The sequence below is a fragment of the Xyrauchen texanus genome, chromosome 36 (genome assembly GCF_025860055.1).
Source record: "Xyrauchen texanus isolate HMW12.3.18 chromosome 36, RBS_HiC_50CHRs, whole genome shotgun sequence".
In the NCBI taxonomy this organism is placed as follows: Eukaryota; Metazoa; Chordata; class Actinopteri; order Cypriniformes; family Catostomidae; genus Xyrauchen; species Xyrauchen texanus.
In genome coordinates, this window is record NC_068311.1 from 39,830,784 (window position 1) to 39,846,134 (window position 15,351).

At 41.8% G+C, this 15,351-nt stretch overlaps 1 protein-coding gene and 1 long non-coding RNA gene across 3 annotated transcripts in view; one reads left to right on the forward strand and one right to left on the reverse strand.

The window, feature by feature from the left end:
* The window catches only part of LOC127629623 (uncharacterized), a 396,489-nt gene extending 394,725 nt beyond the window's left edge, over positions 1–1,764 (reverse strand). Inside the window, exon 1 of the long non-coding RNA XR_007968787.1 lies at positions 1,602–1,764. This is a non-coding gene — a long non-coding RNA (uncharacterized LOC127629623). The remainder of the gene's footprint in view (positions 1–1,601) is intronic.
* Positions 1–15,351, forward strand: part of LOC127629619 (teneurin-4-like) — a 410,961-nt gene that overhangs the window by 306,229 nt on the left and 89,381 nt on the right. For both annotated transcript variants that reach the window (XM_052106743.1, XM_052106742.1), the window contains one exon: positions 14,947–15,179. In XM_052106743.1, the coding sequence (XP_051962703.1) occupies positions 14,947–15,179 (233 nt within the window). The remainder of the gene's footprint in view (positions 1–14,946; positions 15,180–15,351) is intronic.

Genomic DNA, 15,351 nt, shown 5'->3' on the forward strand with positions numbered 1-15,351 from the left:
TTAAGCACTGACGGAATGAAATTAGCCAATACTAAATTCACGGTAAGTAGAATATTTGATACCAGATAATGTGCAAATATCAAGTATTAGATGTATAATCTAGGATTTACAAGCTATATTTAAAAATAGAATAGTTAAGCACTGTAACAATGAAATAAGTAGCAAATTGTATATGAAATAATTGAGATCTTTGGTATCAAGGAATGTGCAGGATAACAGGTATAATATACATTTTGACATTCAACTTACACATGACAACAAGTGGGAATAAATATAATTAACAGCAGAAAATCTGGCTGTAGAGAACACAGCCAATCAGAATGTCTGGAGAGGTTGGGGACTGCGTGGCGTAGTGGGCTAAGAATCACCGGTTTTCCCCGACCTCCAGAATGAGGCAGTGCAAATTGGCATATCTTCAGTGATTCCTCGTGCGCCTGTATAAAAGGACAATATGGGATAAAAGGACATCCCATATTCATCTAAGGAGCTTCCCTCAAAGCAGGGTCAGGAGAGGAAAGAAAAAATAAAAGAGCAATTTCCACAGTGAACAGTGTGGATTGGGTGAGTGTAGTCTGACACTTTTAGCAGGCTTTTTTAGGGGTCTTGATGTTACTGACTGCAGGATAAAAAAAGGGTTCCAGTTGTCAGTGATGCTGGGGTGTCAGTAGTCAGCCTAGGTTTAAGGGGTCGGCTGTGGGTCCCTCTCAGCTGTGCGGCGCCTTTTTCCACCTTCATGTTCAGATGCTCCTTTCAGGTAACGTGTAACGTTAACCTGGATCGCCTCATCAGTGGCATCCTGGGTTGCCGGGTTCTTCCGGATGGCTCCTGTAGAAAATAAAGATCTGTCATTCCATTTGAATGGCATAAGGTCATACACATCTACTTAAATATAAAACAAATATCCAACTTACTTTGAACAATGGTCTTCAGGAACATGTCTCTAAAACATGCTTTATCCCCTACACCAGTCCAGGTTGTATTGATGGAAAGGTGATTAGAGAAGATACTCGGAAGCATTCGCCACACGGTTGTCTTTAGGTCCCTCCCACATTTGATTGCCAAAAACCGAAGCTGAAAATACAAAAAAACATGTTACAAATTACATTTCTCTGAAGCTTCTCATAAATTTAAAATGTGACAGGCTGTGGATTCAGACTGTAGAATATGCAGTGTACAATCTTAATTTTACTTTTTAGATTACCCTATGGCGTTATAAACGAAATCGGCACACTTACAAATCGTTGCTGGAGCTCTTTATCCTGCCTCAAGCTGTTGTCAAGCAACGCCAAATCTTCCTGGGTGTCTAGGGGGGAGTAACAGATCCCCTGGCAAGGATAACTCTCCAACAGACACATTGGCACTGAAATGTTGCAGCATAGCATTTTGTCGTCCATGCTACGCACAACATCGCCAAACTCCAAGACGTCGCAGCATTAGGGTTTGATCTGCACCTACAGGGTTTCCCAGAATAAAAGAATAAAGTAGTCAGTCCTGGTCCTTCAACTACTAAACTATGACATTTATATCTAGGTCTACTACATGTACAGGTGGCCCCAGTGGGAATTAAACCAACAACCACAGGTGTTGTTTGCAAGTTGTACCTGATTGCCCAGTGCGAGCAAATGTCTTCAACATTGTCCCAACTTGCTTCACCTGCTCTTGAAGTGAGCCGCTGTCACCTGGGAAGTAACAATATATTGATTAGCAATACACTAAATATAATAGTAATATAATATAACCACAATTATCATACCAGTAACTTTCCCTGTAATTTCTATCCACAGTATGTTATGCATGGCATACAAGTTCATAATGAAGAACCCTTATGATAACATCAATTTCATTTTTTTTCTTTGAAGAGGAATATTTGTTTGTAAAAGGGGAGGAAAAAGAAAACAATTAAATATTGGTATACAGATTTTGGTTGATATATCATACTGTACAGTGAAATTTGCTATTGTTATATCCCTACTCACCTGAAGGACGGATAGATCAGGCAAATCTCCAGTCAGGTAGAGTGTGTGCTCCTTTGAATAACACTTTCATGACATCGGGCTGTTAAAGTAACAAGCCTATACCTGCGGTCTTATCAATTCTAGCTTCACCATACACTCAATGTGTTTTATCAATACATTTTTAACATTTAATGCATTTAGATTTTTTTTATTGCCTTTACAGGGACTTTAACACTTTCTTAAACATTTGTACAGGTCATAATTGCAAAACCTGTAAAAGGTAAAATAACAAAAAAATGTAGACATAAACGAAATCTCTGCGCAACTGTGAAACCAGAGGATAATTTAGCTTTTTCATTGAGTTTATCCTTCACGTCAAAACATGGATTTTCATGTTTATGATGGATATCACCATGGTTGCAAATTAATAAAAAGAATTAAAGTATACCCGAGATTTTGGCCATGTTGCATATGTCTTTCACTGTTCACTGATAGTCAGACATTCGTGAAAAGTCTAACTTCATCAATTTATTCTGCTAAATTGTTCATACCATGAATTAAATATCTATTTTAAAACCTAATCAGAATCATAAAGATATTTATTGCTAAGTAAGTTTTACAAAAGGAATTCTTTTTGGTTTATTGGTGCATGTCTCAAATGCGCAGCAATCAAAGAAATGTAAACAATTTTCAAGTGCATAAAATAATTTAATATATTTTACATATATTACTGTATAATCGCTTCAGAGTTTCAAAGTAATTTAAATGTAATTTCCTAAACCTTACCTTATCATGGAATCAAGAGTCAAGCCTCTGTTATAAACCCTAATGGCTTTGGAGCAAAAAATAATAATAGCCAAATGGCTGGTCGATTTTGAGAGTAGAAATCCTTGTATTTCAAAGTGGCTTGCCGCCAGCCGTCCGCGGTCGATCAGCCCGAGGCAACCGGCAGAGAAAATGAAGCGGGCGGCCCGCCAGCTTTTCGCGGGTGGCATCTCGCAAGAAATGGGAGTGACGAATTCGGCGGCAAACGTTTCATCCCCGCCAGTGGGACGCACCCATAGCCGACAGCTTAGGGACAGCGGCAAAAAGAAGCCGTGCGGATATTTTTTGCTATCTGGGACGTTACCTTTGCCCTCCGTGGATGTTTCCCCAGCCTGTGTACTGTTTGGATGTTTTCGTGTTTTGGTTTTGTTTTCATTCATTTGTTTCATTTGTTCCAGTCTTGTTTGTTGTTCCTCATTTTCAATAAAAAAACGCATTTAGATCCTCACCCCTCGTCTGCCTTCTCCTGCCTTCGTAACAGTGACAAATCATGAAAAAGTGAATGTTATGATTTTGATTAATATAAGTATGAATACGTGTTTTAAGTTAAAAATGCTTACTATTTGGCAAGTATTGCATGAAATTTGCCCTTTTGATCCATGTTGCTATAACTGCATATCAATGAGTTATAGTGCATTTGTAAATTACTTTGATTAATCAGTCAAACAGGTTCACAGATCACTTTGAATGGTTAATTAACAGGAAATGAATGGTGATCTGAATCATAATGATGTTTTAAAGTGCGTATCCAGTAATCACAAATCACTAGAAATGTCATGGAAAAGTCATGGAAGCTTACTGGTCAAATTATGTTTTCATAATCAGCATGAACTGATAGTTATTCACCTACAGTAAAGTACCTACTGAGCTCCTCACAAAAATTTACGATTTAATGAGAAGAATTTTAGAAAATAATTGTTGTCCTTTTCTCACAGTTTTTATGAATTTAAGCAAGCATTAGCAAGACCCTTCCATCTCACACAAAAAAATAATATTTACAATTGAAATATGACTTAAAATGTTCTGATGTACACAAAGAAAATTTTCATCCACCAAATTGCATTTGATATATTTAATAATGAAATTATTCCTCTGGATATTCCCATGTTTATGTTAGATATGTTGATGAGGTTCTTGACAGGTGCAATATATTAGAAGTTGCGCATTCTGAAAAGTTTGGTAACTGCTGCATTATATCAGATGACACTACTAATCAATTGATTACTGTGAGGATGGAAGAGTTTATGAAAGTGTCACTCCATCATGAGACCAAAAGGTTGCAATGGAACCTGACCTAGAAATCTGTTGACCAATGAGAATTTCAGAAAGGCAAGATCATTTTTGCTGTCGGAAGTCCATTTCACCGTATTCCCACATTAATTTTAGAATTGCGTTTGCCTCTTATGGTACACACCCTCAAAATTGATCTTTCACAATCATTCAAATCAAACCCTACATTAGGCCTACTTGTATACACACCAGAGCATTTGGCCAATGTATTGCCAATCCAAGGTCCAGCTGAATATACTAACATGTATTCTAGCTTTAATTCAAGTCAAGTATTTTTTTTATTTGTATAGCACCTTTCACAACACAAATAATTTCAAAGCAGCTTTATAGAAGATCAGGCATTAACAGAAGATAAAAATATAATGTCTATTATGTCAATGAGTTATAATCGTGTAGTTTGATAAAATACGATTGTGAATTGTGTTTAAAAATAAGTAATTAAATAATAATTATATTTATAACCCTTGAGCAAGCCGAAGGCGACAGTGGCAAGGAACACAAAACTCCATAAGATGTTGGTTAATGGAGTTGGTTAACCAGACTCACTGTAGTGGCCAGTTCTCCTCTGGCTAAACAACATGAATATAATGCCAATATTACTTATACATAGTGAAAGTAATTGTTTAAAATTATTAAACTAATTGTTAAAGGACAGTCTTTAATCAAAGATTTTGTATGAACTGTAAGATTAATGATCAATGTCTTTTGAAGTCCATCCTGTATTAACTGCAGAAGTTCACATAGATGCAATTGTCCTTGTTAATTGGCGGATGAAGGGTTTTGTTGGCAATTAATTGATAGTCGATGTATTCCATTTCAAGAGTGAAGTCCATCAATAAACAAAAGTGCTGCAGACAGAGATCAGTGAGGTGCATCACAGTTCAACCTGGCCGGTAATTTCGGTGAGGTCTATCCTAAGTCCAAGGTTCAGGCAATGGCATAGGAAGTATCCCATGTCTTATGGTTGGAGTTGGCATCAGTTCATCTTCTGAAGTACATTGTAATAGACTGAAGTGATGTTTGGCTGGCACCGGTTGCTATTAGTCATCATCACACAGTGACACGTAGCAGTGGTGTCCAACACGAAGCAGGAATGGAGCTGGATCCAGTCGGTTTCAATGACCTCAGGATAGGAGTTCCGAGTGTGGCATCTATGCTAATATAAAAAAAATATATTAGCATAGATGCCATTCAATATATCAGAGTTATAGATCATGATCACTGTTTCTGGTTCTGGCAGACCTAACTAAAGTAGTTAGTTTTGGCTAGATTTAAACTGAGGGAGTGTGTCTACATCTTGAAAAGTTTTAGGGAGACTATTCCATAGCTTAGGAGCCAAATATGGAAAAGATCTACCTACGTTTGTTGAATTTGATATTCTAGGAACTAATCACAATTATCTTAATGAACGTGTTGGAATATAGCGTGGTAGAAGGTCACTTAAGTACTGTCGAGCTAGACCATTCAAAGCTTTGTATGTAGTTTACTGAATTTTGAAATTAATACAAAATTGAACAGGTAGCCAATGTAATGATGATAAAATGGGGCTAATATGATCATGTTTCTTAGTTCTCGTCAGCACTCTGGCTGCTGCATTTTGAACCAATTGAAGTTTATTTATTGATCTTGCTGGACATCTTCCCAGCAATGCATTACAATAATCTAGTCTTGAGGTCATGAACGCATGAATTCGTTTTTCGGCATCAATAACAGAGAGCATGTGTCGTAATTTAGCAATACTTCTTAGGTGGAAGGACACTGTTCACAAACATTTGATTTTCAAAAGACAGATTGATATCAAATATAAAACCAAATAGAAAATACAAATAGAAAAAAACGTTCTTCGCTATTGAAGACGATGTAACAGTACATCCATTGAGAGGCAAATTATATTTTTTTGGTTTATTTTTAGAGGTTTATTAGTACCTCTGTTTTGTCGGAATTGAGCAGAACGAAATCTCTGGCCATCCAATCTTTTATTTAATTGCTACATTCTGCTAATTTGGAGAATTGTGAAATCTCATAAGGTTTTGAAGAAATATAAAGTTGGATATTGTCGACAGTGGAAACATATTCCATGATTCCTTATAATATCTCCCAGGGGAAGCAAATACAAGGAGAAAAGCAGAGGCTTTTAAAAAAAACTGATCCCTGTGGCACTCCATACTTTACTTTTGTTTGGTTTGAAAATTCCTCATTTACATAGACAAAGTGGTAGCTGTCAGCTAAATTGGACCTAAACAATGCTAATGCACTCTACAAATGCCAACATAATTCTCTAACCTATTCAAGATAATGTCGTGATCTATCGTTTCAAATGCAGCACTAAAATCTAAAAGCACTATAAGTGAAATGCAGCCACGATCAGATGATAAAAGCAAGTCATTGTAACCCTGATAAGTGCAGTCTCTGTACTGAGATGAGGCCTAAATCCTGACTGAAATTTTTCATATATACTATTTCTCTGTAGAAATGAACATATTAGAAAATACCTTTTGTAGTATTTTCTACATAAACAGGAAATTTGAAATCTGTCTATAATTAGCCAGTTCTCCAGGATCAAGTTGTGGCTTCCTAATAAGCGGTTTTATAACTGCCATTATAGTTTATCATAAAGTTTCTTGGGACATGTACTAAGGATAGGGAGGAGTTAATAATAATTAATATTAAAACATTACAGGAAATACCTCCTTTTAAGAGCTTAGTTGGTATTGGATCTAACAAACATGTTGTGACTTTTGATGTTTCGATAAGTTTTGTTAGCTCTACATGACCTATGACAGTGAAGGATTGAAGTTGCATGTGAGGAAAATTAGGAGACACTGTTTTCTGAGGTACTATGACAGATGATTGCATAATTCCAATTTTATTTCTGATTATCAATTTTATCAGTAAAGAAACGAATGAAGTCATTACTCTTGTGCTGCAACTTAATATCTGGTTACTGTGATTTACCTTAAAAACTTTGTACCATAAAACAGTATGTGTTGTTATTCAAGTTACTATAAATATTAAATAAAAGAGAGCATGCATAACTAGAAATGTCTGCATTTGTTTGGTGCTTTAAAGCTTTCTCTAGAGCATGAGTGCTCTAAGGGACAGTTTTTTGCAAAGTTTTGTGGGAGCTGCTTTGTCCTTTTGGTCCTGAAACAGGTTTGTGGTGTTCTTAGAATTGTAAAAGTTCCGCTATGGAGAATACAAGAACACTAACTTGAACATGTTCTAATAATTCATTTTTAGAAATATAGTTTTGTAAAAAAAAACGACTGTGTGAAAGCCCCAAGTCATATTTGCATCCAGAAAAGAACAGTCATCACTTTAAACCATGTATTTAACTATACATAAGTAATACTTACATTACATTCATGATGTTAGCCAGAGGGAACTGGCCCCCACAGTGAGTCTGGTTTCTCCCATGGTTATTTCTCCTCCATTAATCAACATCTTATGGAGTTTTGTGTTCCTTGCCACAGTCGCTTTCAGCTTGCTCACTGGGGTTATTAATGCAATTATTATTTAATTGCTTATTTTTAAACACGATAAACAATCATATTTTATCTAATTACACAATGATGATTCATTGACATTATAGACATTAGTTTTATCATCTGTTAATGCCTTATCTTCTGTAAAGCTGCTTTGAAACGATGTGTGTTGTGGAAGGCGCTATACAAATAAAATTGACTTGACTTGACTTAAAAACAAATAAATGTTTCAAAGGTGTTTGTGTGTTTATGCTAATAGGAGAGAATAAGACCATGATCTCCCTGCCATACTTTATACGAGAGTTGCTTCCTTCCATCGTCACCGCAACATGCTGCAAAATCAAATTATCTTACTCGGTCCAGCTGTAGTCAGAGTCTATGAAGGTCAGGGTGTTCTCCTCATCACAGAGAGCACAAAACTGCATACCTCCAGTAACACATTGTACCATAGCACCAAGACCACTGGGATTGAAAACCACCTTGCTGGAGCTTTAGACTCCCTCATAGACTCTTCTAAAGTGGAATTAGGATTATGATGTTTCTTGACAAAGCTGTTTTACTGTCAGCAGCCACACAGTGATATGCTTTCCCCAGGTCAACCAGACCAGCCTGCTTTCAGCGATCTTCTAGAAGGTCACTTGTCGGTCTGATTAATGGATTGAAGCTGACAGTGCTGCATACCTGGCACTATTTCTTTCTACAATCTCATGCCAGGGCACTGGGATTTAGCACTAACAGTGCTCAGAGTTTCAGGGGAAAATGCCCAGGGTTTGTTTAAACTGTTTTGAATGCTGATCCGATGACAGGTTGGGTGTTAACAATGATTGTATTTGGCAGTGTGTCATAGCATTTGCTGTGGCTAGTCATCTTTAGAGGACTAGCGTAGCCCTTCCAGTGGAATAACACTTTTTTGAAGAATATTAATTGTACTTCATGTTTTTAGTTTACTCTTTCTCTGATGTTTATGACTTTGTTTAAGTTTGAATGCTGATCCGAATACATGCTGGGTGTTAGCAATTATGGATTTTGGCAGAAGTGTCAAAGCATTTGCTGTGGTTAGTCATTTTTACACCACTAGCATGGCCCCGCCAGTGGAGTGGCACATTTTACGACAAATGTTTTTCACTTAATGTTTTTGTTGTCTTTGACCTTTCTCCATTTTTTTTGTTAGTAATGATGGTGAATGACAGAATTGTGTCATAGCATTTGCTGTGGCAAGTCATATTTACTAGCATAGCCCTGCCAGTAGTGCTGAACGTTTTCAAAGATTCTTTTTTAACTATCGTTGTTGTTCTTTTGCTGTTAACTTTCTTAATGTGTTAGGCTATGAATTATGATCTAAAACATGTTGGTTGTTAATGATTTTATTTAGAAAATTCATAGAATTTTCTGTGACTAGTCACCTTCTAAGTACTAACATAGCCCTGTCAGTAAAATAGCACTTTTTACGAGGAAACTTTTTCAGTTAACGTTTTTTGTTTTAATGCTGTGACATTTATGACTTTCATTGATTTTAAATGCTGAGCTTCATTTGGGGAAAAATTATGATGATATTTGGCAGAAGAGGCATAGCATTTGCTCTTGCTAGTCATCTTTGGAGTACTGACATAGCCCTACCAGTGGAGTGACAAAAGTTTTTCACTTAAAGTTTTTGTTCTCATGCTGTGAACTTTCTGATTTATTTATTTATATTTTCTCTGAAAAGCTAAACCATTTCAGGAAGACAAGAACATTCCACACCTTTTCTCTTTTTCTTAAAAAACAGCTAAATGTGCACATGTTCTTTTACAACTGGAGCCACTGTATTTTTCACCCATTATAACAGTGACGAGTTGGAGAGTGGGGCTGGGCCGTGATTACGCATGCCCGACCCCCAATTGGGCTAATCAACCAAGGAGAGGGATAAGTCAATTGGAATGCAGCAGTTCATGAGAGCCACTTACAGTTGCCATGTGTGCATTTATGTTTTGTGTCTTTTTGTTTAATTAAATATTACTTAGATTTTTCAGCCGGCTCTCGTCTCCTTTCCCATCCTTAACATTTGTTCCCCGTCTGTCGTTCACTTCGACGTTGTGTCGAAGAAGCGACACTAGGGGTCTCTCTTGAGAGCCTTTTGAATCTCTATGAGAAAAGGCCAATGAGAAATTGGCAGACAGAATTTTCATGTCCTGCCCCAAGACATACGGGTATAAAGGGAGAGAAATGTATCTGTTTCATTCAGATATTTTCTTAGGAGCCGACCGGTTGTGTATGCAGTAAGCTGCGAGTCACACACTGTTCCCCCAATCTCTGAGCGATTGCTGTTGGATCTACGGCACACATCAGTGCCTTTCTCCTTCTCTGCACGGCAGTCCGGCTCTGCCCCTGGGCGCTTCGACAGCACAGTTAAAAGACTTATTTCTCTAAAAGAGTTATTTTCTCTAAAAGAGCATTATACACAGCTGGCGTTGAATGTCCTTTTCAGGACACGTCTTTATAAAGATGCCCTTCCGCCCCTGTGTAATTCCTGGTTGCGGTAGAGTGCTCTCCGCTTCTGACGGCCACAGGCAATGTGCGTTTGTGGATGGCTCATGTTCTCATTGTGAGAACATGACCATGGCAACGTTGCCTTCTTTCCTTCCTCAGAAGGAACGCCACTCCAGCCACCCCCGTGTCGCTCCTTCTTCCCACGGGATTCAGGACGACCCAGCTGGCGATGGAGGCGATTTGGGGATAGCATCGGACGCGGTTTTGCCGGGTACATCCCTGCGAACCACACGGCCACCGATGCAGACCTCTCGCCTCCAGCCCCACGACTGTTGTCCCCCGGCTGGCCGGTTCTGACGAGGCTAGAGGACGCCTCCATAGGACCTCCTCCTCAGTCACTAACCCGCCCCCTGCCGGGTGTGCGGAGGTAGGTAAGTGCTTCAAGTCTTCTCTCTTAGCACCAGATCCTCGGGACGCGTTTTTGCCTCCCGACGCCGCATTACCTACTCCTCCCTGCTGCGAAGCCCCGCCGGGTACGTTAAAAATAATCGTCCACTTAGTGCCCCTAGCACGGAGCTTGGATGCATGGCTGTCACACTGCCTGGCCAGGACCATTCGACTCAGTTATGCAATTCAGCCCTTACTTCATCGTACCCAAGAAAGGCGGCGGCTTACGACCGATCTTGGACTTGCGAATTTTCAGCAGGGCTTTGCACAAACTCCCGTTCAAAATGCTCACGCAAAGACACATTCTAACTTGCGTCTGACATCTAGATTGGTTTGCAGCGGTAGACCTGAAGGACGCGTACTTCCACGTCTCAATATTGCCTCGATATCGACCCTTTCTATGGTTCACGTTCGACAGCCAGGCGTATCTGTACAAAGTCATCCCCTTGAGTCTTCACTAAGGTCGCAGAGGCAGCCCTTGCCCCGCTTCGGGAAGCAGGCATCCGCATTCTCAACTACCTCAATGACTGGCTCATTCTGGCCCACTCCCGAGGGTTACTATGCGCCCACAGGGACCAGGTGCTCAGGCACCTCAGCCGTTTAGGGCTACAGGTCAACTGGGAAAAGAGCAAGCTCACCCCGGTTCAGAGCATCTCTTTTCTTGGCATGGAGTCAGACTCAGTCTCAATGTTAGCACGCCTCACCAACGAGTGCACGCAGTCATTGCTGAAATGCCTCACCGCGTTCAGGCCGGGCATGGCGGTCACCTTAAAACATTTCCAGAGGCTCCTGGGGCAGATGACGTCCTCCGCGGTGGTCACGCCGCTGGGGTTGATGCATATGAGACCGCTTCAGCACTGGCTCCAGACTCGAGCCCCGAGACGAGCATGGCGCCGCGGCATGCAACGTGTGTTCATCAACCCCGCCTGCCGCCAAACATTCAAACCCTGGACAGACCTCTGCTTTCTACGGACAGGAGTCCCCTTGCAGCAGGTGTCCCGATGCGTCTTGGTCACCACAGACACCTCTAAATTGAGTTGGGGCAACGGACACACAGCCTTGGGCTGTTGGAAGGGGGCCCCGCTGCGCTGGCACATCAACTGCCTATTGTTGGTGGCTGTACTTTTTGCCCAGCAGAGGTTTCTCCCACTAATTCATGGCAAACATGTCTTGATTCGATCAGACAGCACCACCACGGTAGCGTACATAAATCGCCAAGGCGGAGTACGCTCCCGACACATGTCACAGTTCGCCCGTCGTCTCCTCCTTTGGAGCCAGCAGCGACTCAAGTAGAGGCTCCACCCCCAGTCGGTCCATCTGATTTGGGAACGATTCGGCAAGGCACAGGTAGATCTCTTCGCCTCCCGAGAAACCTCCCACTGCCCGCTCTGGTACGCCCGAATGGAGGCTCCCCTCAGGGCAGACGCGCTGGCACACAGCTGGCCCACAGGGTTGCACAAGTACGCATTCTCCCCAGTGAGCCTACTTGCACAGGCGCTGTGCAAGGTCAGGGAGGATGGGGAACAAGTAATTATAGTGGCTCCCTATTGGCCCACTCGGACTTGGTTCTCGGATCTCTTTCTCCTTGCAACAACCCCTCCCTGGCAAATCCCCCTGAGGAAGGACCATCTTTCTCAGGGACGGGGCAAGCTCTGGCATCTGCACCCAGATCTCTGGAACCTCCACGTCTGGCCCCTGGATGGGATGCGGAAGATCTAGTTGATCTACCTACCGCTGTCTTTGACGTGATCAACCAAGCCAGAGTCCCTTCTACCAGGCAACTTTATGCCCTGAAGTGGCACTTGTTCGAAAATTGGTTTTCTTCCCAGGCTGAAGACCCACAGAGGTGCGCAGTTAGGTCAGTGCTTTCATTTCTGCAGGAGAGGTTGGAGGGGAGGCTGTCCCCCTCAACCTTGAAAGTGTATGTAGCTGCTATCGCAGCCCACCACGACACAGTAGACAGCAAGTCTCTGAGTAAGCACGACTTAGTTATCAGGTTCCTAAGAGGTGCCCGGAGGTTAAAACCCTCCCGGCCGAGCCTGTTCCCCTCCTGGGATCTCTCAGAGGTCCTCTCAGGCCTTCAGAGACCCCCCTTCGAGCCGCTAGAGTCAGTCTTCTCCTTGGTGTTCGGTCCGGCAGACACTCACGTGATCCTAAGACGCAACGTGCCCGGGCTACGTGCCCAAGGTTCCCACCACTCCCTTCAAGGACCAGGAAGTGAACCTGCTAGCACTGCCCTGGGAGGAGGCAGGCCCAGCTTCTTCGTTGCTGTGTCTGGTACGTGCTTTGCGTATCTACTTGGACCGCACGCAGAGCTTTAGATGTTCTGAGCAGCTCTTGGTCTGCATTGGTGGACAGCGGAAAGGGAACGCTGTCTCCAAACAGAAGCTTTCCCACTGGGTAGTGGACGCAACTCAACAAGAATTTTGCGTCCTCATGGGCACTGGCCAGGGGCACCTCCCTAGCAGACATATGCAGAGCAGCGGGCTGGGCAGCACCCAATGCCTTTGTGAGATTTTACAATCTCAGCGTTGAGTCGGTTTCGTCCAGTGTTTTCTCAGGTCCGATCCGGTAGAACTCGGTACACGCTGACATTCTCTCCGCTGAGGTAATACCGTGTGCCTTTTCCCCAGGAGATCCCACGAGCTCGCCTCCCTGGATGACTCCTCCTTAGCCCTCTAATCCGCAAAATCTGTGGAGGAATTCGCCGACAAAGACCAATGTAGGTACTCAATTTACCCTGTACTGGAATAGGTGCTCCACAGGACGGGCTCCCACGTGGTCTTTTCCCCTTGTGCGTATTTTCCGTGGTACGGTCCCCTGGCGGGCAGACCCGCGTCTCCCTTGGGCAGTCCTCATGGACCCCCGGTCGCCGTGTTTGTAGCAACTCATCCCTCCCCATGAGGTAGGATCTACACCATGGCATTTTCCACATAAAAGCCCACGTGATGTATTTCCCCGAGTGCGTTTGATAGCGTTAAGCTGGCCCCAGCCGCTTTAACTCTATGCGAGAAACATAGAGAGAGAAATGGCACGGCTGGCGTGGCCTGCTCCCATGCTTGGCATGCTGCCTTGTTCATCCCCTGTCGGGGGTAAATAACCAGAAGGCTTTGATTTTAAGGGGCTTGGGGAAGGGTACGTGCTGTCTGGCCGATTTGGCACATAAAATACCTGCCTGTGTTAAATTGGACCCCTAGCGTCACTTCTTCGACACAACGAGGAAGTGAGCGACAGACGGGGAATGTCTAGGTTACGGAAGTAACCTCCATTCCCTTATGAGGGAATGAGATGTTGTGTCCTCCCGGCCACGTTTCTGAACCGAGCCACTGTTGCGGCAGAACCTCACTGTCAGCTCCTCAGAAAAATCCTGAATGAAACAGATGGATTTCCCTCCCTTTATTCCTATATTCTCATTGGCCTTTTCTCATAGATCAGAGATGCAAAAGGCTCTCAAGAGAGACCCCTAGTGTCGCTTCTTCACAACGTCTCGTTCCCTCCATCAGGGTACGGAGGTTACATCCGTAGCCTAGACGTTACAATAACCAAATCATCCAGTACAGTAATTCAGTGTTTTTCTCATGATTTTTCAGTGTTTTATTTGAATTTATTTATTTATGTTTTATTCTCTTAGGTGAACAAACATGAACCTATGCTATTGGAGCAAATCGGCCACATTTCAACACGAGTGTTCTTTGACCACACATGTAGCTGACAGCTACAATTAGAACATATTGTGTATCATTTTGAAAATGTGTAAGTTAAAATTGCAGCTAAGTTACCTATACATAATTTGATAAGCGTACAGAGAGGGAGCTCAGTACACTGCCTCTAGATTGGAACTCGATATTTATTTATTTATTTCTTCACCAGGGAGACTCTCCAGCCTGATTGTTGCCATTTTATTTGACTTTCATGTTCCGCAGCCCCCCGTATTGTTGAGAGGGATGACTTTGACTTTCCAGCTTTGCAGTGTAATGGACTATTTTTTGGCCTGTGGGCCATTCAGGAATACATAATGTGTTTAGATAACGGCTCTGGACCACATGCATCTCTACAAGAAATTTTTCCTGCTGGGGTTTGTTTGGTGGTATACCAATTTAAATGCACACTGGCAGCACATTAGACACTGGGCAAACTACAGTTTATGCATGCTTTACACACACAATATGCATTTCGATATTTGGACTGAGAGTACATGCAGACGTTGAAACATTAATGTGGTGAAGACATTGCAGAGACCTCTCAAGACAAATGAAATTGTCAACTGTTGATTCTGATTTGTAATGTAGATAATCTCTTAACATGCATTTCAATCTCTGAACTTGTTGTTTATGCATTGTTACCTTTATAAATATGATATTTAACACCTCAAATTAGACAAGCAAACACAGAGAATTACTTAACTCAGACCTGATTAATGTGTAATTCAATCGTCAAATCTACAATAGATTTTTTTTCTTTTCTGCTTCTGTTTTTAGCAATAGTCCTGCACACAAATATTACCTGGCTACCAGTCCTGTTTCAGGGGTGCTGTACCTCTCGGACACCAGCAGCAGGAAGGTGTTTAAGGTGAAGTCTCTGAACACAGTGAAGGATGCGGCGAAGAACCTGGAGCTGGTGGCAGGCACAGGAGATCAATGTTTGCCCTATGATGAGACACGCTGCGGAGATGGAGGAAAAGCTGTGGAGGCCACACTTACCAACCCTAGAGGTAAACCAAAAATTTGTGCAAGATAGTCTAGAGTTTTTATAAAAATGTTCATATTTTTTATAATAAAAACAACAATAAAAAAATTACAATAATTGTTGTTATTATTGTTATTAGTATTATTCCCTATGAGCATATTCCCTTAAATTTAAGACATTTTGCTAACTTCCACCCA